The sequence below is a fragment of the Hyalella azteca genome, unplaced genomic scaffold, assembly GCF_000764305.2.
Source record: "Hyalella azteca isolate HAZT.00-mixed unplaced genomic scaffold, Hazt_2.0.2 contig6690, whole genome shotgun sequence".
Lineage (NCBI taxonomy): Eukaryota > Metazoa > Arthropoda > Malacostraca > Amphipoda > Hyalellidae > Hyalella > Hyalella azteca.
Genome location: NW_025936844.1, coordinates 40,951 through 63,139, shown reverse-complemented (window position 1 = coordinate 63,139; position 22,189 = coordinate 40,951). Strand labels below are relative to the sequence as shown.

At 38.5% G+C, this 22,189-nt stretch overlaps 2 protein-coding genes across 2 annotated transcripts; one reads left to right on the top strand and one right to left on the bottom strand.

The window, feature by feature from the left end:
- Positions 1-1,711: 1,711 nt before the first annotated feature.
- LOC108666199 lies at positions 1,712-9,317 on the top strand. The gene is made up of 11 exons (XM_018153025.2): positions 1,712-3,042; positions 3,461-3,524; positions 3,981-4,081; positions 4,435-4,537; positions 5,044-5,161; positions 5,531-5,775; positions 6,079-6,188; positions 6,592-6,694; positions 7,374-7,493; positions 7,830-7,952; positions 8,614-9,317. The coding sequence occupies exons 1-11, from the start codon at positions 1,789-1,791 to the stop codon at positions 8,739-8,741; spliced, it is 2,469 nt and encodes an 822-aa protein (XP_018008514.1). The 5' UTR covers positions 1,712-1,788; the 3' UTR covers positions 8,742-9,317.
- A 165-nt stretch (positions 9,318-9,482) lies between these two features.
- LOC108666200 (beta-galactosidase) lies at positions 9,483-20,697 on the bottom strand. The gene is made up of 12 exons (XM_018153027.2): positions 20,254-20,697; positions 19,009-19,159; positions 18,436-18,499; positions 17,394-17,491; positions 16,989-17,169; positions 16,277-16,404; positions 12,683-12,776; positions 12,171-12,292; positions 11,453-11,659; positions 11,071-11,268; positions 10,499-10,762; positions 9,483-10,237 (listed from the first exon to the last, which is right to left on the bottom strand). The coding sequence occupies exons 1-12, from the start codon at positions 20,514-20,516 to the stop codon at positions 9,929-9,931; spliced, it is 2,079 nt and encodes a 692-aa protein (XP_018008516.1). The 5' UTR covers positions 20,517-20,697; the 3' UTR covers positions 9,483-9,928.
- Between the last annotated feature and the right edge of the window lie 1,492 nt (positions 20,698-22,189).

Genomic DNA, 22,189 nt, shown 5'->3' with positions numbered 1-22,189 from the left:
CGGTGACTCGAAGCGAGAAGATAACTTGTTTCATATTTAAAACTGATAAATATACCGTGCATATCTTTACGTTCCTTCCGAGGAAACTACCAATCGTTTTGGACAGCTTCTGTGGCACATGAATTGAAATTAAATTTATGGCAATGGTATGAGAGTCTATACCTCATTTTTATATAAGCATATAATGGCGAAAATCAGAAAAAAGTCGAGTGTTTTGTAGTTTTTTGAGGAGCTCACTAAGGTGAGCAGTCAAATGTGAAAAGGGGTTCGATCTGTACCAGATAAAACACACACGTTATGACAGCATTAGAGCTCTTATGATCTGATAGAGAATTTATGAGAAATGTGATTTTAATGCTTAGCGTATAACTGCATTTTCTCCTACAACAAATGAAGCAATAAATAAGGCAAATATTATTGACCCATTATTAGTGCATGCACATTTTTTGAAAGAACAAGAGGATAAATAACAGCGAAAAGATATGGTAGTTATAAGGCAAATATTATTGGCAGAGCATTAGGTGGAATTCGATTGATTGTGAAATCAAAGCAAAACTCAGCGCCTGCACGTATCAAAAACCTGAAGTGCAGCACATCTCCTTTGCTTGCATGGGTGCTCATAGCCCCACAGATCGCCCTGCATCCGATCTTGATACGAGCAACATATTCTTTTTCTTCAGCTGAGCTAGAGTCTTCGCAGGAATTAAATGACATGACTTGCCACACTTGCCGTGGCACGCTCTGAATTATAAAAAATTATCTTTTGATTGCGGGCGAAGGAAATCAACTGAATCTGCACATTTGAAGATGCACAAATTTGCTAGCATATGTTAAAAAAAAATTCAGAAGTTCATTCCTTCGACCTCTTGTTATAATATTGAGAAATCATTGTTTGGTTGACTCCATTCGGAGAAATATATTTAAATCGTGAAGTTAATATTTCTCGATATTTGAAAACGCAAAGGTCGTGAATCAACGAGCCCGTACGTTTACAGATTATTCACTTATCAGAGCGTCTACGGTCATCTGCAAGTATCAATTAGATGTCAGGTCGAACTATTTGTTCAATGTTTATTATTATCATTTCAGTTTATCATTATCATTTCTTGACGCACTCGTTTTTCAACGCGTTCCATATTATCCAATATCCACAGAACCATGCAACTTAACCCCCTCTCACGGCATCGATATACGCGTGGTAGTTCTCCATCGATTGTTCCTACAATCAACCAATATTCTGATACAAATTAACTGTAGACAATATACCGGCGAGAGCCACGACCTGCAAGTCTGTCCCATGCGGGCGCTGTATGCAGCAGGTGCAAACTCGGATCACGTACGTGCAGCCTTCCTTCTTCTTTTATGATAACTTTTTATTACTATTACGTCTGTTGTACAACTGTTATAGCTGCAGTAGGCGCTCGCATGCTGTACCAATTCATACAGTGTATCTGTGAAGAGTATACGTGCCATATAGGTACAAAAGTGAGGCTCGATACCCGAAGCACCATTTTATTGCTTTGTAAGAGTAATATTTGTAATAAACGTTTGTAAGTAAGAGTATATGTCTAAGAAAATTGCACATCTGTAAGTTCTAATTTTAAGCATGGTATTAGGGAAGTGAACATTTGTGAAATATATCTGCTACTAAACTATTTTGCCCATCAGTTATGCCAGCTTAATGACATGCTACATCTTAATTACATGCAAGGAGATGACTGAGGTGATCCAAAGATGTACTTCAAGTTATACATGAAGAAAGTGAATGCGAATTATTGTTAAATTCTGATGAAAAATCTAATTTACATTTTTGTAGTCTGTTCTATTAGAATCTTAGTGCTGCATGACGACATATTTTTATTTCAGAAAACCAATATTTTCGGTAAAATAATGACCAGGATAGTGCGCCGTCGAAATCTAGGCCTAAACAATGAAGAGTATTTGGTTCGAGATTTGCTATTCCTATTTTTGTGGTCTTTATTGGTGTCATTGTGCATGAATTTTGTCCTGAAATGGCCAACTGCAACTGCGCTCAACGTGCCTTCCAATCAAATCAACGACGATGCGAACGATACTGCGGCAATCAATGGCAAAATAAACGTGCATGACAAAAAGTTTCCACATGAGGTAGAATTTTTCTACTCGTATTTAAAAGCTATGTCGGTCAACTTCACCCCAGATAGTGAGAAGGAAATTGACGAAACTCTTGAAGAAGTTAGCAGTAGCAAAGGGTTTTTTAACTCAACTAAATCAAATGTAACTGCGATTTTCCCCCTTCCTGCTAAATCTCAACCTGGAAATGGTTCAATTATCCCTGAAGATTCAAAATTCTCAACTTCCAATTCTGTTGATAAGGAGCTGAATTCCTTCGCTGATCACAGGATTGAGTTCTCTGGCCATGAGTTGTCGCTTGGGAAAAACAAAATTTCGAAGAAGCGGATTCCGTTAGTAACTGATTTCATGGAAAAAAGAAAAAATAGGGACAAAAAAAGCAACATTAAGCATGTCCTGAAGGTGACGTACGATTTTATCCACCCCCGAGTTCAGACACCACGGTCGACTTTCGTGAAAACTAAGAAGCGCGATTCGGATTTCCATTCCAAATCTGAATCGCTGAGGATTGAACCTGAAAATTTTGTCAATGTGGCTCCTTCGGTGAACTATAAGTACGATGATGTCAGCTTCTATGAAACAGATCCCGTTAATTCATTTCACAAGCGAAATGAAAATCCCTTGTCCAACGAGTCTGCACCTCAAACTAGTAGTGCTCAAATTGTAACACCTGATGCGGCCAGTGTTGAGCCCATGGCTGGAACTACAGGCGAAGAAATATCTTCAAATCATTCATCCGACGTTGTGAATACCACTATGGAAGGAAAAATTATTCCTAATGATATGTCTAAAGCTGCTGCTGTCAATAATGTCTCGAAGGAGAAGCCTCGCTCGTCCGATCCTGACGCTGATTTACTTCATCTCACTACCGGGAAGTTCGACGTCAACGATCCAAGTCTGGTGACCATCCCACCTGGACAGTTTGATACCGTGAGTGTCACACAAGTTAGTGTGAATCATTGCCTAGGAGTGTTGTAAACCTTATTCTACGGATATATTTAACGGCGTCAATGCTATTCGTACCAAATGGCTTGGGAACAAAAGTTCCCGTCAGTACACGGGTTAAAATGCATTGACGCGGTAGCCGGTAATTAGTGATTGTTATAATTTAAACAAAAAATTTCATACAAGCACATATTAGAAATATTTGAATGAAGTTTTCGATATATCAATTAGATTAAATTTTCGACGATTATCGCGCATTTACATTTAAAAATTCCTCTTAGTTTTATTGTAGAGAAAATTGTATTTCAATCGTTGAGAAAATTGTATTTATTTATTATTTACTATTTTTATTGTTGAGAAAATTATATTTCAATCGTTAAAACATATTCTGGTTTATAAACAGATGGACTTTGATGTACCTGGTGAACCACTCACCCCAGAAGACTACGAAAACGCTGCCCTCCAAGGTTATCCACATTTATTCCAAATAAAATACTATACAAACATAAGCGATGTGCCTAAATGAACTTTCAACTCTGCTCTTCTAAATCCTGCGCAGACTTGAATCTTTCAAGTACTCTTGAGAAACAAGAATTCTTCTTGAATGGTTTTCCAATGCCACGCTGCCTTCCATATTGCTGGTTTCACGTATTCAACAATTCATTTATTTTGAGAAGACTTACTCTGCCCATGGAATAGCTTTCAGATACGAAACCTTGTCTTTGTAATAAATCGTCAGTGAATTATTATATAGATTTAACCAATATTTTTAATTAGCTTCACATAGTCTCTTCGGTTTCGAGCATTAAGTTCTTGTTTTTTACAAAATTCTAATGGGATTATAAAAAGAAATTTCTAATTATTTTACTCACTCAGTTAGCAATCTTATTTTTGAACTCATATCAACTTGGTTTACGGAGCAGATGATGAACCAGTTGACACATCGAAACAAGTGGACCCAACCACAACAGCAGAGCAGTTCGAAGGCGACATCCGCCTTGTTGAGGATGATAAACCTATTAACGTAAGTGGGAATATCAAATAATTACCCGTTGAAATTGAAACAGTTTCAGATATATCTTTCTTTATACTGTTTACTAATATACATCACATAATCATAAATTTCTAAAATGTGACGCATTTTTGTAAATTTATGAAAAATTAAACATAGGTCTTTGAAGCCTATGAGTTTACTGCTATTTCATCTACAGATAAGCATTAAAGCACTTAGTTTGGCTAATTGGTGAGCAATGATTCATTGAATATCTTTAGGAACAATAACTCATTTGGTGTGCCCGAGTCATCAAACTATTGTAGATAGTACGATTAATATTAAAGTTCGACCACTTGGAGACCTGCACGTTTAATATTATGCAGAAATCTGCGTTGGAGGGACTCCCCACCTTCCGCTCTGGCATCGTCAGCAGTGAGCGACTGTGGCCGAATGGCAATGTGCCTTACCTTCTGTCCTCTACCTTCAGTAAGTATTTAGTAATATGGCTACGTTGTCTTTAATTATTTAATGGAATATGAACTAGGTTCATATTCCGTAATAATGTACTCGTACGTTATGTGTGTTTATGTCGAGTAGGAATCTTAATGACATTGACGAGCTTATTTAGGCTTTATGTTTTTTTCCTGATTATAGGTTGCCTGGTTAACTGGGAATTTCCAAGGTAAATTTTAATTTATTATTTATTGAATTTCTGTTGTTTCTGGGCTTGAAATTACTGCTTGACTTTGTTCCATCTAATCAATTCGTTTTGAAGAGTAACTAGCAGTGATTTATCTGTATTTAGCTAATTACGAAATAGATGAAACTAATACAATAACGAACCACTTATTGCTTAGTTATTCGGTCTAATCCTTTTTATCCCGAATAAGTTTACATAATTTATTTTACTTTTGCCAATACTTATCGGATTCATGTGAGCTATAAGCATTATTTACCTTCAAGTATAAATGTAAACATTTATCTTGCTTCAGGGGACGAGGAGCGAACTATAATCGCAAAAGCGATTAAGACTTTGCACGACCAAAGCTGCGTCCGCTTTATACCTCACAGCAACGAGCGCGACTACATCCACTTCCTCAAAGGCGACGGGTGAGTTGACAACGAGTGAAGGCATGCAATATTGAACACTGGATCATTCATCTATTTATGTTCGTAGTAAAGAGTGCGCTTCTGAGTAATAAATTAACATGCAGTCAATAGCTGGATGAAAGCTCGGAGAGTTCAATAGTGAGTTAGCGTTTTGTAGTATGGTGACGAACGTCGAGTATATTCCGACAGTATCGTATCTCGTTTGTCTACTCTTGTTTCACTTTTTATATCTCAATTTCTTTGCAGAGAAAATGTACAAGCTACATTATATGGTGGAATTGACTTTTATCACGCATACCAAATAATTCATTAAAATGAATCTATAGGAATGGTAATTTATCCATAGAACTCATGAATTATATGCCTCAGATGCACGAGCAACATCGGTCGCGTCGGAGGGTCCCAGGCCGTGTCACTGGGTCCAGGATGCTTTAGGGCTGGGGTTGTGATGCATGAGTTGATGCACGCGCTCGGCTTCTGGCACGAACAGTCCCGTTACGACAGGGACCGATACATCAACATCAACTGGGACAACATTCAGAAAGGCAAAGGCTACAATTTCCAGAAGTACGACTTTAAAGGCCTTCAGCATGTGGGCACGCAGTACGACTTCGGTGAGCGTTCAGAGTGACTTGATGCGATTTTATGAATTTTGCTTAAAGTCTCTGAAAGATCAACTTAGCTGCTGGTTAAAAAATTAAATAATAATAATATAATATATTGACAATAATAACGTATAAAACAAAACATTTCGACATCACATTATCTTGAATTCACACAACTTCTGTGTCGATGACACAAGTTATCTTGAAGAAGTGTTTTCTCTAAGTTATCATAAAATTTTGAACCATCTAAAAAGAATAGCTCCATATTTGTCAGCCTCACTTGTAGTGCAAAAGCATTTATATTTTTATCAGAGTCGCTGATGCATTACTCGCCCTTCGCCTTTGCCAAGAACCGCAGTCTGCCCACTGTAGAGCCCAAGACCGGTCAGCACGCAGTGGGTCAACGACGCGGCTTATCTTCAGTGAGTTACGGCAACGATAAAGCATAAACTCTGTTCGTGAAATAACAATTCAGTTCGTGAAATAACAATTCAGTTCGTGAAATAACAATTCAGTTCGTGAAATAACAATTCAGTTCGTGAAATAACAATTTAGTTCGTGAAATAACAATTCAGTTCGTGAAATGCCAATTCAGTTCGTGAAATAATAATTCAGTTCGCGAGAAATTTCATAAAAAACGACGATGGAAGACATTCAATTTTGAATGCACTTATATTTAGTTATCGTAGAGGATCAAATCCTCATCACAAATTTCTGAATTTCTATATGGAGGCAGTTTTTCCTCTAACTAATGGCGAAAAGTTGTTGCAATTTTTGTATGAACCTAATCTTAAAGTCATCCTTTTTTCATCGTCTACCGATCAGAACGACTTGCAGCGGCTGATGGAACTCTATCCATGCCCCAACGCGACCGCCCCAGCCAACTTCCCAAACGTCCATCTTCCCACTGCTACGCTTCCTCCTCCTGGTGCGTTACATGCAAAATTATCTTGTTCAAGTTCACATTTATTCCGCATAACATTTGCTACGCATAAGAAGAATTAGTCAAAATCTGGAACTTTTACGAATAAAGAAATAATACTCTCGTGGAAGAAGCTGAAAGTCTCATTCACGAGTTTCCACGTTGTTTTTTATCTCGCAAGCCAGCAATCGAATTAATTTGTCCTAAGATTGTTTGCAGCTATGTCAAGCATCGTCAACTCGAATGAAAATGAACTAAAAGTAGTTCTCAACAACCTAACATTGTTCAATTTAATGTGGTAAAAAAAATTGCGAATACACTCAAAGTAACATATCTGCACCAAGCCTCTTAATTTCTAATGCTAAACACGTTTTAGCGATTTAATTTTTGCTTTTTCTGGCCGTTTCGGGCCACCTAGATTTCTCTCTTTGCCTATCCCCATCTTTTCTGTCAATATTTTACACGAACGTATTTATCAATTGCTTTTTTACTTTTGCCTGTCCTTCGTGTTCACTCATCAACATGCACGTAGGTATATAACGTATTCAAGATTTGTTTCTTTGCCTATCTCACCCTTTTTCAAATTTTAAACATGAACGTATATATGATTTCCTTCCATGCCTATCCCGGTATTATGTGACCATTTTAATCACCAAAGTATTCATGATTTCAATATTTTCACAAGTCCCGGGCCTCTGTCTTGACACTGACCGGCACTGCGCATCGTGGGCACAGATGGGGCAGTGCACCGAAAACCCTGCATGGATGATGCTGCACTGCAGGCAGTCGTGTCACCGTTGTGCAGGTCCGGTGCTCATGATGAGGACATGTATTTAGGACGTCAAGTTGATATGCATACATTTTTATTTACTTGCGTTAAACGTTGATGGTCAAAATTTGCCGGCAATTAACGTTCTTAGGTGCATGACAGAATTGTAAGAATGATGAGAAGAGAGAAGAGAAAGTAATAAGAGTAAGAAGTAAGAGAAAGAGTGCTTAATAGAAGAGAAAGAGTGCTTAATATCTCATCCAATTTTGTTTACCTTGAAAAAAGCATGTTTCATCTGGTCGAATAATATTTATTTAAACTAGATAATAGCGAATTAATTTGTTCAGTTAAACATGTTCGTTGTCAATTTAGATTCGAAGTGTGTTGACCTGAACGAGAAGTGCGCCGACTGGAGGGCCACTGGGCAATGCGAGCTGAACGCTCCCTACATGCACCTCTACTGCATGAAAAGCTGTCAGCTCTGCGCCGGTTCAGGTCAGTGTCAGGAATGTGTTTATTGTGAAGGTAGAAGAACAAATTTAAGTATCACCTACAATGCATTGCGGAATACAAGACAGTTGCATTGCGACAGTTACAAGAAAAATAGCTTCATGCAGAGTTACGCCAAGAGAAAATTCTGGCAGTAAATAATTTTCGCGTATTATATTGTAAATGTTGAGGCCGACGCTGATATTAGTATTTGGAGTAGATGCCTTGCGTAGATACTTGTTATAGATACTGCAATCCAAGCTTTCATTAGGAGCTTTAATTATGTAACTTTGAAGTTGAAACTTGTAGTATATAATGTAATGGCAGGGTGACCCAGTGGTTAAAGTTCAGTGTACCAAGATTGGAGCAGAGAGGTGCGGGTTCGATCCCAGCTCTGTGCGCCAGTTTCTGGTCAGAATCGGCCTGGAGGCCGGGCGGTTAAGCACAGCAGAATTGTAGCAGTGAGTTGTGAGTTCGAGACCGCAAAATGCTGTGAATGTTCTGCGATGTTAAGAATCGGCGACAGGCCTGCGGCCTAATAAACGCTGAAACCGCTATTATTATTATTATTATGTGATAGATGCTGGAGAAGGTGTCGGTAGTCGAGATACATACTGTATTGGATCCGTTTAATATCTATTCCCATAGTGAATTGTCTTGTTTACAGAGACGGGGAAAACCCAGGAGTGCACCAACAGCAACAAAAAGTGCGGACTCTGGGCGAGCCAAGGGGACTGTGTTCGCTATCCTGGCTACATGAACCGATACTGCCGCAAGTCGTGTGTGCAGTGCTAGGCTTCTGTCACTTACTGGATACTGCCGCAAGTCGTGTGTGCAGTGCTAGTCTTCTGTCACTTACCGGATACTGCCGCAAGTCGTGTGTGCAGTGCTAGGCTTCTGTCACTTACCGGATACTGCCGCAAGTCGTGTGTGCAGTGCTAGTCTTCTGTCACTTAATCGATACTGCCGCAAATCTTGTTAGAAGAGTTGGGATTCGTTCAAAAAAAGATATTATGAAATCAGATGTTTTTGGAAAATGGTTCATCACTTTCGAAAGTTTTTTACTTAATTTGTAGTCATTTTATGCCAACGACTCCAAACGTATCCGAGTAAATTAACAAAATTATTGCGTTCAACACAGTTTTTCTTACCAGGAAAACTATTGAACCTTGGACGTTTTTGCAATGCAGGATATTTGAGTACAGAGCACGCATGATAAACAATGCTGATGTTTGTGGCAGCTGGCTCGCCATAAAATGGCTTAGATGTTTTCTGTAACATTGACAAGAAAGTTAGTACTATAATATCCCCAAAATTCTTATCACTTGACGTAACTTCGATAAAAAATTTCAGTAATATATCCGGGTTTATAGGGACCATGATTTGTTTCATAATAAATTCTCCATTACCCTGTATGTTTTTTTCTCATTCTGATAATCAGGTATTTTTGGATTTCGTTTTTAGTGGGCTACCGTGACTTTTGAAATCAGTTGTCTCCGCATGGAAAATAAGTACACGATTTCAAGTATTCTTAATTTAATGAAGGTACATGGTTTCTAATTAATTTTCCATTGCAATACCAAAACGAAATAAAAATGAGCGCGGATTGGATTGTCATTCGTCAAGAATGTCGAAGTGATCTAACACTGTCGTGGATGAAACCTGGCTTTTAAAATTTGTGTAAACAAATTATATACTAATCTGCTCATCAATCGCGATGCACTTTATAATAGTTTAAAACACAGGTTAAAATTTCATGATTGATAGTAATAAATAGGAAATTTCGAAAATAAACGGGTAAAATTCATCCAGAAATTGGCAAGTGGTAAAAATTTAGCTGTATCATTGATTCCGCAATGCTTCACGTGGTGATGAATTTTCCGATCTGTATATGCGTGACGGAGGAAAACAAATATTTTACAAAATGAAACTGTAACAAAGCAAGTGACTGAATTTTGACGTTCGACAATATTATTATCAAGTTACTGAGGAACTGGCGAGTCGATGTCAGGCGTGTCAACAAACTCTACGGAGCAGTCGCCCAAGAAAAAATCCTCTCTACCATTGCCGTACCAAGAACTTGTTGACCGACCAAAGTCGGCACGATGGTTGGAATTGTGGCTGTGCCTGCGGGGCGGCGTCCTCCTGCAGCGCCTGGCGTCCTCCAGCTCTAGGAGTAGTACCGTGTTGGGCCCTCTCTTGAGCACCCCGTGAGGCACATACAGCGTGTTTTGGGGGCCCATCACCGGCCAGTACCGGCCCAAGCAGAAGCCGTTCACCCAGGCAATGCCCTGCACAAGTTACCCTAAATGATATGTTGCTTTTGGGTGCACAAGTGGAGGTGGTGCTGAAAAGCTAGTTCCAATATAGTCATGAATATTTTTAAATTTTCTAAATAGTAAAAATATTTTATAATTCAAAAGCGATTCCTTGTTAAATTCTAAATTTTTCCAAAAATATTTATTCGCACAAATCTGGATAAATTTTCGTAAGGTCATTATAACTGTTAACTAAGTCATATAAATTATTAACCAAAGTCAAAAGTTTATCACCTTAGTCCAGCCATCAAAACGTAAGAATGTGTCCCTGGGTTCCCACACGTCCTCAGGAACGTAAAGGGTTCCTTCAAAAAATCCTACAGCTACATCTGACCGTGCAGCAATGGACTCGCTCCTTCTTGTCTTTGCCTTCATCACAGTATGCATCTTGAGCTTGGCTAGAGCTGAAGTCAATCTCTCGTAGTCAGTGAGAGGGAGAGGAGTCATTGTCCAACCGCAGAGCAGCTTTGAGTTTAGTGTGACGTTGGAAGTCAAGCCCTGAAAATAACCATGGATAGATATTAAGCATGAGACAAATCTATGGCCTTCACCCTTTCTGGTTTATCCTCGTGATAATGGAGGCCAAAATTAACACAAAAAGAATTGGTAACGAGAATAGTTAACATTTAAAGCGTATTCATATTTGTATTGTACTGCACTGTCAGGATGTATTAATTTAAATTTTGGTATGCTATGAAATACACATTTTTGATTGGACACAGCAAGTAGCAACATGCATTTGACTAATGCATATGAGTCAGTAATCAAAGCTAATTGTCGTTACTCTCTTGGCCTCAGCAAACTACCTTGAAGTCGTTTATTCCAGCCCCAACATTGATTCTGCCCAGACTCTCGACAATGACGAGGATTGTATCGCCTTGACGAACTCGCACGGCCAGCGACGACGACGACAGGCTACGCGAGACGACCGCTTGACGAGCTCCATTGATGACCACGTAGCCTCGGTCGTGGACTGCTCCGAGATTCAGAATGCTCGGGTCAGGCTGGAATAACACAAAAATTTTTAATGCAGTTTCAACCAATTAATTTATTCAAGTTTAGTTAAGAACTCTCCGGGAAAGGACGCTTTACTCACGGTATGAGCAATAAGCGAATAAAAACAGTTCATGCAGTATTTAGATCGCCACTTGGGTAGGGATAAACAAAATTTAGCTCGCCTATGCTCACGGTAGTGAAATTGACAACGGTGCTATAAATGACGATGCCCGAGAAGACCGAGAGCTCCTCGAAGGTGAGTGGGAAGGGCGCCACGATGCTTTCTAGGAGGCCTGCTGAGTGGAGGTCGCTGTGGAGACCCGTGTGCTCGAGCAGTACGGGACCGTACCAAGCCTTGCTGCTGTTGCTGGGCGTAGGCCCGCCCGGTAGAGGCAGGTACTGGCGAAAACATGTCAATGACATCGATAATACATATTTTGTCATGACAATAATGATGCAAATAATAACTGTAACTAGCTGCAATAAATTTTCTCTTTACAACAATATAGTGGCCAACAGAAGAAGCTTTCACTGTAGTACATATATCGCCATTATACGTCAATGGCACCACTAATAGAAGTACCTTTCATTGGAGTGTTAGGAACTGTTACTTGCTGATTTTCTTATTTATTCGGCATTCTATCAGAGAAAATTGAAGGAAAAGTCAATATGCTATGTGTATTTAATCTAGCTAGCGACGAATTCAGTCAGAAATTATATTCCTTGTTTAAAATTCAAAGAAAAATTGTGCCATAAAATCAATGCACCATATAGCGCTGCATCGTTGACAGACTATACGAGTTGAAGTTAGGTTGTGTAACGGAAAAAGTTTTTTGTAATCACATTACTTTGTGGAAGAAAGGTTATTGTTTCATATTATTGATCGAGAAGCCAATCCAGGCCTGCCAACCTTGCCAATCACGCGCCGGACCGCCTCGTATTTGTTTGTCATGTCTCCCGCTTCTGAGAGCGGCGCGTCGTAGTCATAGGTCGTGAGGCACGAGCTGTAGTGGCCACCGTTGGTGTCGGCGCCTATTAATATTAATTATTATTAATTAATATTAATGCAATTTTCAGTTTGAGGAAATCAAATTAAGTTTAGTTTAATTCATAGCTGAATGTTATTAACCAATTATGAACAAGGTAAAAACGCTTGAAGCGCGTTACTTGTGTTCATTGGAGTGAACGGACATAGGGACAAAAATCTGCACTGCTACTATTCATGAGTGATTATGGCCATCACCGACGCTCCTTAATTTGGCTAATCACCATACATGAAATGAAGCAATGCATATTTTCGTGCATTCTTCGAATAACTTTATGTTTTTTGCACAAAGTTTAAAGTTACCTATTATAGTTCTTCACTCAAACTCGTGGCGGCATTGATAATATGATCATTAAAAAAATTTAGGCATTACATACCTGCTGTAAAGCCGAAGTTTGTGCCACCGTGGAACATGTAGATATTCACTGATGCCTTCAAGGCCAAGATGCTGTCCAGCGCCTTGACAAAGTCCTGAGTAGGCAAGACTAAATTAATCTACTAATACGCATCAATTTCTGGAGTTATTTGCATGGGATTTTTTAATGCCAGTACTGCATTAAAAGTCGGTAAATGTCATGGAATAGTTGTAGCGCACGGCTTGATGATCAACATGACATTAACACGACATAACCAAGTGACCTACATGGCTTTAACATGGCTGCAAGACGGTAGCAACACGATGTCAACACGACATCAACACGACTTCAACATACTCTGGGCTGGTTTTCAAGGAGCACGTGGCCTATTGCACCGCCAAAGCAAACTGGGTAGTCGGCATAATTCGCAGGTCATTTGACCATCTGACTGAGTATACATTCGTACAACTGTATCAAAGTCTAGTCCGTCCGCTGCTGGAGTACGGACATTGTGTCCGTACTCCAGCAAGGAGGCTGCGGTCGCTGAAACTACCTTGTCTGGAACACCGACGCTTGCGCGGCGACATGATCGAGGTTTAAAATACCTGCACGGGTACTACAGCGTTCAGCACCCATTAAGGCCACTACAACGCGACTCAGGGGTCACTCCATGAAGCTGTATAAGAGCAAATATCGGCTTAACGTGCGATGAAACTTCATTTCGCACAGGATTGTCGACTCGTGGAACGACCTGCCTGATAGTGTGGTCTCGGCTACATCTGTGAACTCTTTTAAAAACCTACTTGACCATCACTGGAGGGACCTGCCATCACTATATAAGCCAGAATGCCAGAATTAGGGTCCTGCATTGAATTGGGTTAGCTTTGATTTTGGAGAGATGAACAGGCCTTGTTAGAGGCCTCAACCATCCGACGAGTTCAAGTTCAAGTTCAAGTTCAATAACATCAACACTACATCAGCACGACCTCACTACATCAACACGACATCAACACAACACCAACACGACATCAATATGACACCAACAAGACATCAACACAACATCGACTCAACGTCAACACAACATCAATACGACATAAACATGACATCAATACTACATCAGCACCACATCAATACGGAATCAACACGACATCAACATGACATCAACGTGACATCAACACGAAATCAACATGACATCAACACGACATCAACACGACACCAAGACGACATTAACACGACATCAACAAGATATCAACACAACATCAACACGATATCAACACGACATCAACACGACATCAACAAGACATCAACACGACATCAACACGACATCAGCACGACATCAACATCAACTCCTAATGCTTCATTTTCAACAATGTTTTCCATCATGGGCTGCAAGAAATTTGGCAACATCGCAGCATAGCGATCGGAATTCACTATGTTACGGTTACTCCCTCCTCTGAGAACGACTCCAACAGTGTGTTGCAGCTAACGGCCCCCATCTTGCAGATATTGTTTTCAAAACATAAGTTTTCTAAATGGTATGTTATGCTAACCTCTAGGAATATAAACTTTCTTCTTTATGTACCTCCATTACTCTTTTATTTTACCTCAAAGCTGCTCAATCGGTTCTGCCCCACCCTGTATATTGAGAGGTTGAGATTGTATTGACCTTTTAGGTAATTAGAAAGATTTTCCACCCTAATACGAGTATTCTAATTAAAATATTCAATTTCAATCTTTAAATATGTGAATGTAAAACTAGAAACAAAACAATTACAATAAAATAATTAAATGCAGTGAATGGATATAAAATATTTGAATTGTGCACATGATTATTTCAAACAGTGTTAGCTTTTCTCATAACTTAAGTCTCGTTTCTAGTCGTATGAGGTTTGTTTGGTTATCGTTCAGTTTATGTCTAGTATTGGTTTATTGGTCTGAATTAAATGGGAACAGTGAAGTTAGTCACTCAGTCACTACTAGTTGGTGTGTATAGAGGGTAGAGTCTGGTAGATTTATAGGACATAAAACTAGTAGATCTATTAATAGTGCTGTGCACTGAGCTATCAGCTACCTATCTGTTATGTGACTCTTCAATGTTTAGAAGATCTGCATTCCTGAAGTGTTTTTGTATATTGAAGCAAGTTAAATGGTCAATATTTACCTCATTACCTTGCTCCATAGTCCATACAAACTTTACAAAGCTAATGAATAGACTTATCAATAATTGTTTAACCAAAAATCCCAAAGTGGTAAACACCACCATGGACTGTTGGCCATTATTGAAGGCAATAAGTGCCCTTTTTAGCCATCCATTATGATCCATATACATGATATACTATTATTGTTAGTAGGCTAATTGCAACATAAAAAATAACACTTCAAAAAGACAAAAAAGCAGAAAAAGTAAAAAATCAAATAAATAAAAAATCATGAAAAAAATAAAAAATCATTGATTTTTTACTTTTTTGATTTTTTAAACAAATAAAAAAAATCACCAACCCTGTAACTTCAACACGGCATCAACACAACATCAACACGACATCAACACGACATCAATACAACGTCAACACGACATCAACATGACACAGACACGACATCAACACCACATCAGCATGACATCAACACAACATCAACCCGACATCAACACAACATCAACCCGACATCAACACCACATCAGCACAACATCAATACAGCATCAACACCACATCAACACGACATCAACGCAACATCAACACGACATCAACGCAACATCAACACGACATCAACACAACATCAACACGACATCAACACAAAATCAACGCAACATCAACGCAACATCAACGCAACATCAACACGACATCAACACGACATCAACACGACATCAACACGACATCAGCACGACATCAAAACGACATCAACACGACATCAACACGACATCAACACAACATCAACACGACATCAACACGGAATCAACACGACATCAACACAACATCAACACAACATCAACACGACATCAACACGACATCAACACGACATCAACGCGACATCAACACAACATCAACACAACATAAACACATCAACACAACGTCAACACAACATCAACACGACATCAACACAACATCAACACGAGATCAACACAACATCAACACAAAATCAACGCAACATCAACGCAACATCAACACGACATCAACACGACATTAACACGACATCAACACGGAATCAACACGACATCAACGCGACATCAACACAACATCAACACAACATAAACACATCAACACAACGTCAACACAACATCAACAAGACATCAACACAACATCAACACGACATCAACACGACATCAACACGACATCAACACAACATCAACACGACATCAACACGACATCAACGCAACATCAACACGACATCAACACAACATCAACGCGACATCAACACAACATCAACACAACATAAACACATCAACACAACATCAACACGACATCAACACAACATCAACACGACATCAACACGACATCAACACGACATCAACACGACATCAAAACGACATCAACACGACATCAACACGACTTCAACACGACATCAACACGACATCAACACGACATTAACACGACATCAACACGACATCAACAAGGCACGTACGGAAGTGTTGACGCGTTGCCTTGGGCGCCCCCAATGGTCAAGCCAGCCGCTGTAGAACTCAGAGTTGACGAGCGGACCTTCGGGCTCGAACAGTCGCTGCGACCCGAACTCCGAAACTGCGTTTGCGGCTGAAAAAAAATGGTTAAATTTGAGAAACTTGTGAAGTAATGAGCGTATGAAATAATGCTTTGCAAAAAGGAACATGGATAGTCATGAATAATTGAAGTGACAGTGAATTTTGTAACTCTCACTGTAAGCTGCAACTAGTAAACAAATTTTTAATTAGTTCGTTTGATTGTGAGATTTGGCGAGATGAAAGTGCTTGCTTCATCAGTGCTGACGTAAAATTAAATCAAAATTTAATGGGAGTTTATATTTATTTCTCTTATAATGAACTCAAGAGTGTTCTTTATATTGCAAACTAGATACGGCTTATGTCCAATCAAGCAAATTTCCAATTGCATTAACGTCTTTCAAAATTTACACAATGAATAGTACTGCTAACAAAGCCGTTTTTGGTCTCTGTTTTAAATTGAAGCCTCATTTGTGTTCATGAAATTAGTTTAGCTGATGAATTAAACATTAGTTGCAGAACGTAATCTCGCTTGTAACAACATGCGATCCTCGTTTTTAATTCAACTAAATTTGTTAACCGAAGCCAATTTAAATTCAGCCAAATCTGCCGCAAATCGATGCTGTTATGTCCACTTACCAACACCAAAGTCTACGGTGGCGTACACAAGTGGACTCTTGCCACACCGCAGGGAAGAGGGCGTCCCGTTGTCGGTGGTGAAAAGCAAAATTTCGGGACCAAGTCCAGCTCGGAAAATTCTTCGTAGTTCGCAGGTATAAGAGTAATCGCACGCGTAGTAATTGCCGTACTCGTTCTCGACCTGTATTAGAGGCTTCTTGAATTTTGGAAATGATATATATTTGATACCGAGTTCCAAAAACTCTTAATTAATATCTAAACAATGTGTTGAAAAAATTACAGACTGAAATTCTTTGTGTTGCTACGTGGTAATACATTTTTAACGTCTAACGTAACTCTATTTTTCATGTACTAACCTGGATAAAATATGTACAAATGAGACGATAGTGAAAAAATGTGAACAACCTGGACCATGATGACAGGTCCCCCGTTGTGGTACAGAAGAGGCTTGATACGCGGGAAGAGGCCCAGCAGCAGCCATGACATCACCCTGGTCATGTAGTCTGGAGGATAGAGTAATGAAAGTCATCAGCGGTCATCAATCTAATATACAAGGCGCGTTGATATTTAAGCAATTTACCTAGCAAAGTTTATACAAAATATAACGGTTTATATTTAAACGTCACTCACAGGAAGCCTGGGCCTATAATTTCAAAAAAAGCTTAAGATATCGTAAGTTCATCAGCCAATCATTGACGGCCTTTCAAGCCACTCTTTTAAAAACAGTTAAGAGATCGTAAGTTCATCAGCCAATCATTGACGGCCTTTCAAGCAAAATCCACCAATCATAAATAAGAAAATAGAGCGTAAATACTTACGTTCACTTAGCGAGTTTTGAAAGTATGAGCCCTGATTAACAACTGTAGTGATCAGAAGCGCTTAAGAATTCAAGCAGACATTTAGCTGCTATTTACCTCAGAACCTTAAATACAACCGGTAACAAATGATAAAGAGTTTTTCGAATATTATAATATCACCTCGAAATAAATTGCTCATTGGTCTTTATATTGATGAGTTCAATAAGAACTGAAATTAGAAATTCTTGTGTTGTCGTTGCGCCTCCCACCAGGACGGGGAACAAGATGGCTTCTCGCAGACGGTAAAACGGCAATCTGCGCTCATATTTCACTCATGACAAACTTAGTCAGATACTTTGACTCACATGATTAAGTTTATTGGTTATATAAAAACGGATTGCGTTTAGTTGTCGACAACACTCGCCAACGTTCTGTGACTCATTTAAAGTCAAATTAACCTTGAAATCAGTCAAAAGCGACAAACGTAACATAGATAAGCAATTTCTGTTCATCTCATATATGGCTGTTGAACGTTGTACATATTTCTGCAAATGATTAATATCGCTTGTTCTTGCTCATGACTTTCATAAATCGACGTATTAACGCAATTTTCGTGTTAGTATAACCGCTGTCACAAGTCTAGGACTTACTCGGATCCGAGGTGCGCAGACGCACATTGGGGTGTAGGCGCATCAACCAGTACGGCAGGCCCCCCTGCCCAAGCAGACAACAATTTCTTTGATCACGAACGCTTTAATCTTGCTATATAAATGAAGACGGTCAGTTGGTTGTCTCATATTTAAGACAAAACACAGTTTTAAAACTGCCGATGTTGCCGTCGCGATGTAGCATTGTACCTACACCATTTTTATCTAGGATCCGTACACGAGGTATGCTAACCATGTCTCTCCTCTAGAAGTGTACCTATAATTTTCTCATTCAGCCCTGAATAGCAAGTGTACCAATAATGTTTCCCTTTGACCTGAACAGGAAGTGTACCAATAATTTCTGCCACAGTCCTGAACTTGAAGTTTACCAGTAATTCCTCCCCGACCCTGAACACGAAGTGAGCCAAATCATTTCTCTGAATAGGAAGTATAAGAATAGTTTATCCCTCAGCTCTGTACAGGGAATACAGGGAATGTAACAATAATTTTTCCTTAGTTCTGAACATGAAGTGTACCTACGTATAATGCATCGCTCCATAAGAGATATTTACGAACCATGTCTCTCTCAGCACACATGTATGGCCCAGCACGGAGGTTCACGAGCAGATCCTGTCTCTGGGCCTCGGCCAAAAACTCGGGCAGGTCCAACGCTCCGGTGAAGTCGAACTGACCAGGCTCGGGCTCGTGGCTCGCCCATTCCACGTACCTGCGATACAAAGTTGGCACTGATGACAGTAGTTATCTTATTCGTGTTTTTTTTCGGCGGGCATATACTTGTGTCAACAGCCAAAAGAAGCTTTTGATCCAGACTGATTTTTACCGTCTTCTTTATCAGAAATGTTAGGTATATCAATGAAGAGGTCCTACACTGTCCTTAATTTGACGATTTTTTTTTACTTTTCCCACTATCTTGTCCAATCTCAAGGCGCATGCGTTGTTCCCTTGCGAAGCAGCTGCTATTTTAAAGATGATCCAGATTTATAATTTATTTATTAAAAACTTCATAAATCATTGAAGCTTTGAGTACATTTTTTGTCTAATACTACAAGGCTGTAACAGAAAGGTGATATCGAATAATTTACTGTTTTTACAACACTTCTCTTTAACTTCACTTCTTGTTTGTCTGTCTGTCTGTCTGCTACAAATCTTGTAATCGAAATTTAATACACTTCTACTTATCCTATCGATCTGAAATTTTGCACACTTGTTTAAAGTTGGAGACAATGCATGAATCAAATGTCAAAATAAATGATTTTTTAAATTTAATTTTTTTTCTTTTCAATATTAAAAAAATTGAAAAAATAATTTTGTCAGCTACAAATCTTATAACTGATATTTGACACACTTTTACCTGTCTAATTGATCTGAAATTTTGCACACTTGTGTGAAGTCAGAGGCAATGCATGAATCAATTAACAGAATAAATAATTTTGAAAAAATTTATATATATATTAAAAAAATTTATATATATTAAAAAAATTGAAAAATAATTTTTTTTAATTTTCGAAAATTAGATGAGAAATTCATTGTATATCTGTAAGATTGGAGATACTGGATTCTTTGGAAGTGTTGTCTTTAAAAAGTAATTTTTAAACGTATATTATTATATGATTAATCTACTTGATGGATATAAATTTTTCTAAACCTTTTAACGATAGGGCGGCGGAATACAAACAACTTCAGGGAAGTAGTTGGAAACTAGTCTCGAGTAATAAATTACTTGATTGCACTCGCATATTTTCATGGGATTTTAGAAAAAATTATAGATAAATGTCTTATGAAATAAAATATTTCTCTCACACTTGCACGACGTTCAGACCAGCATATTTCATTTTCCTGAGCCGATCAGCCCAGTCGCTGGGGTGAACACGGAAGTAGTGAATGGATCCGGAGACGTAACGAAAAGGAAAGCCATCTTTTAAGAAAACGTCGTTTTCATAGTCGATCGTAAAACTCCTGGGCGTGTTTTTCCAAAGAGAGTTTTTACCCTGCTGTTGTTTCGCATTTGTTTCGAAGGCCAGCAGGACAATGAGACATAAAATGACGTAAAAGCGCAAAAGCATTTTTCTTTATTTTATATGATGTCATATTATTCCAGTAATCACATGTGCAATAAAGCTTTAGTTTTCTTCCACATCTAAGTATTTTATTCTTGTATTATTATTGAAACAAAAGTATTTTATAATATTCACTTGAAACAAATGGCCCTAGTTAATTTCTGAGGCCAGTAACAGCACACCTTCACAATTGATGTGGCAAATATGATCTTGTGGTAGCTTGAAGTTCTTTGCGCTGTTATCGAACAGACGTTCTAGAAGCACTTGACCAGCTTCCTATCATGCGATACAGGATGCTTTATCTCTGATTACATTTGTAGGATTACACGAATACGAGAAATCTTTCTCGTCTGAAAGAAATCTTTCGCTAAATCCTAAATTCGTGCTTGGTTCTGAATATAATTCAAACAATTTTTTCAAATATTATTACTGAAAATAGTTTGAATGTGGATTTGCACTTGAATTTAATGTGAGATCAAATTGAATTTATTCAATGGAAGATTACTTAAATTTGAATATTACAAACCATTTTTGAGGTAGCTCGCAACGAGACTCTCTGTGAACCTTACTTTCCTCACAAAATTATACAATGAGAGGCAGCAAATTTCTTTGCAGGAATGACAAAAACTTATTTTTGCTATGTGTAAGGAGGGCATCAAATTACCTCGCTCTGCGTATGAATGGGAACCAATTACTTCGCTATGCAAAAGTAGGGGATGAAATTATCTGTGCTATGTTTAATAAGGTAAACTAATTCGCCTTCCAACAACATGTTTGTAGGCCCAACAATAAAATGTAGAGAATCTTTGTAGCTTCCCAACAATAGTTCCTTCCAATGAATTTATTGTTCTCGAGTATACTTGCTCGATATGAGTAAATTAATACTGTTCATGTACACGTTTAGTTACTGAGTGCGCACAAATGTATTTTTTTAGTATGCCGCTACCGTTAAAAATACGGTCATTACTCTCGCGTGCAGTAATGGTTCACAAGTGCACTCATCCCTATAGATCACATCACTATTTCACCGAATAAATAAAATTGCAACAGGAAAAACTTGATGTGCCTGAAATCGTGGAATATCTGAAGCCCTTAAAAACTAAAGCAACTCTCGGAGAAGAAAGCGTCTGATACTTGTTTCCTGAAAAAAAAAAACTCGTGTTCGCAACAAATACTTAAACTTCTCATATGTCTGTACATCTTGGTTGCTGGAATCGCGACTAAATTGAAATAAGAAGAGAACAACAGAATTAATAGAGGAAGTTTCGAAAAATTAACCCGCACTGATAGGGGATTAGTTTAATGAGCCGTTTAGTAAAAGTAACTCGTAAATATTTTCCTGCAACGGTGGAAGTATAAAAACTTGTGCTAACTTAATTGTGCCTAATTTGTTTTAAGTGAATTTATGCTCTTATACAGTGAAATACCAGGAATAATGACCAAAGTAGATATCCGTTATTGTTCCATAATAGTCATGTCAACTTGTTTTATATTTTTCTTGTCCATTTCTCCGGGTATTTTCTCTTTCAATAATGCATAATCAACAATTAAGGCTATGCATTATTTAAGGTTATGCAATTTAAGGTAATGAACTTAACATCCACAGAAGTTACCGATCAAAACTTACGGGCTCTTTCGCTTGCAGTAAAATTATTATCGCTCATCTATACTACGCAGTG

What these genes read in the sequence shown, in the direction of transcription:
- LOC108666199 (XM_018153025.2), top strand. Translation starts at nt 1,789, where the DNA reads ATGAAAAATCTAATTTACATTTTTGTAGTCTGTTCTATTAGAATCTTA. An exon ending in AGGATGATAAACCTATTAAC is followed by an intron (nt 4,082 to 4,434) that starts GTAAGTGGGAAT and finishes AATATTATGCAG; the next exon opens with AAATCTGCGTTGGAGGGACT. An exon ending in TGCTACGCTTCCTCCTCCTG is followed by an intron (nt 6,695 to 7,373) that starts GTGCGTTACATG and finishes TATTTTCACAAG; the next exon opens with TCCCGGGCCTCTGTCTTGAC.
- LOC108666200 (XM_018153027.2), bottom strand. Translation starts at nt 20,516, where the DNA reads ATGCTTTTGCGCTTTTACGTCATTTTATGTCTCATTGTCCTGCTGGCC. An exon ending in GGCAACGCGTCAACACTTCC is followed by an intron (nt 12,777 to 16,276) that starts GTACGTGCCTTG and finishes TTGCCTACTCAG; the next exon opens with GACTTTGTCAAGGCGCTGGA. An exon ending in CCGTTGTCAATTTCACTACC is followed by an intron (nt 11,269 to 11,452) that starts GTGAGCATAGGC and finishes GTGTTATTCCAG; the next exon opens with CCTGACCCGAGCATTCTGAA.